The sequence below is a fragment of the Plasmodium cynomolgi genome (genome assembly GCF_000321355.1).
Source record: "Plasmodium cynomolgi strain B DNA, scaffold: 0994, whole genome shotgun sequence".
NCBI lineage: Eukaryota > Apicomplexa > Aconoidasida > Haemosporida > Plasmodiidae > Plasmodium > Plasmodium cynomolgi.
The window spans coordinates 1-1,422 of record NW_004193125.1 but is presented as its reverse complement, the minus strand read 5'-3'; the positions used below and the strand labels follow the sequence as shown (position 1 = coordinate 1,422).

Here is a 1,422-nt window from a genome sequence, read left to right as displayed (position 1 = left end):
GCGGAAATTCTCTGAAATGTAACTGATAAAACAGTAGATATATAAGCAGTAAGGGTTTTAAAACTATATTATTTTTTGAATTTTTCTAAAAAATGTCATCGCGGCGTACAATTACAAGTTTTTCAGTAATTTACATTTGAATTTACTCTCATGAATTATTAGATGTTATGATATCTTTAACATACGTTTTTTACATAAATAGAACTAAACAAATTGCTGAGGGAACAAATATTTATGTACATATATTATTTACTTTTTATGTAGGAATTATTAAAGAGTTCTAAAAATGATTTGCCCTCAGAAAGATTTTATGAGGCTATGGATATGGAATCTGATGACTTAGGGGGGTTATTATATATGTAATAGTATAAACGTAAAAAATATTACAAAAAGGAAGCTAAAAAAAGAGGCAAATGTAATGATAATGAAAGCGTTAACAGAAATGATAGAAATGTGTAAAAGGATCCTAAGATATTTAGATAAAAATTCATTATCGGATATTCAAGATCCCAAATACGATGAGTGTACTCTATTAAATTATTGGGTATATAGTAAATTAGTTAATATTTTTCGTTCTGATAATTCTAGTATTATTGATAATCCTTTTGCCGCACTCCTACGGATATGGAATGAAATTATTGATAAACAACCAGATAAGCCTTTCTATAAAAAATGTCAGCCAGACAGTGCTACTATTATGAAACGAGACTGGAGGAAAATAAAAGAACTGTACGATTATTATGTTAATTATGACGCGCTTTTTAAAACCGCTAAGAACTTTCCAGATAAATGCGAAGAATATTATGGAAAAATCAAAAATATGGAAGAAATATTTCATTATTTCGAAAATTTTTGTAGTAACTACCCAAATGCATGCCCTAAAATCTACAATGAATGCAAGCCGTATAATCCTGAAAGCACATTAGTTCAATTACCATGTCATTCTAGAATTATTGGTAAAAGTGGTCCCATTTTAAACGATAATTCTTCTCATGAAGTTATAGGCTCCATAGAAATGCATCCCAAATCTGCAGATGATTTTGTAGTTGATTTTAAAGATGTTTTTACAGTCGAATCTGAAACCCAGTTATATAGTGAAAATTCCGGAATTGGAACAAAAGTTACTCATTCAATTCTTGGCGCTGCTCCAGTTTTATTAACTGGCACTATGTTATATAGAGTATGCATATATTTTGTAAACATATATCATTATAGTACGAACTTGTAAACATAATTATTTACATGTACTACAATAATAAGTAAATGTATTACATATGCATATTTCAATTTTTTACATACAAGCTCACACCCTTAGGTCCCTGGATTCGTGGGCTCTTTGGAGACACAACAAATAGTAAGAATACCATGGATGCGTTTTCACCTTATACACAAGAAACAAGCGATATGTTTCTTGATGACGAA

General features: G+C 29.6%; 1 protein-coding gene across 1 annotated transcript; it reads left to right on the top strand.

Moving 5' to 3' along the window:
- Nucleotides 1–442: 442 nt before the first annotated feature.
- On the top strand, nucleotides 443–1,263 carry PCYB_006400 (hypothetical protein; the record flags this gene model as incomplete). The annotated part of the gene is made up of 2 exons (XM_004228061.1): nucleotides 443–1,180; nucleotides 1,216–1,263. 2 exons carry the CDS (start codon nucleotides 443–445, stop codon nucleotides 1,261–1,263), a joined length of 786 nt encoding a protein of 261 aa, XP_004228109.1.
- Nucleotides 1,264–1,422: the final 159 nt, after the last annotated feature.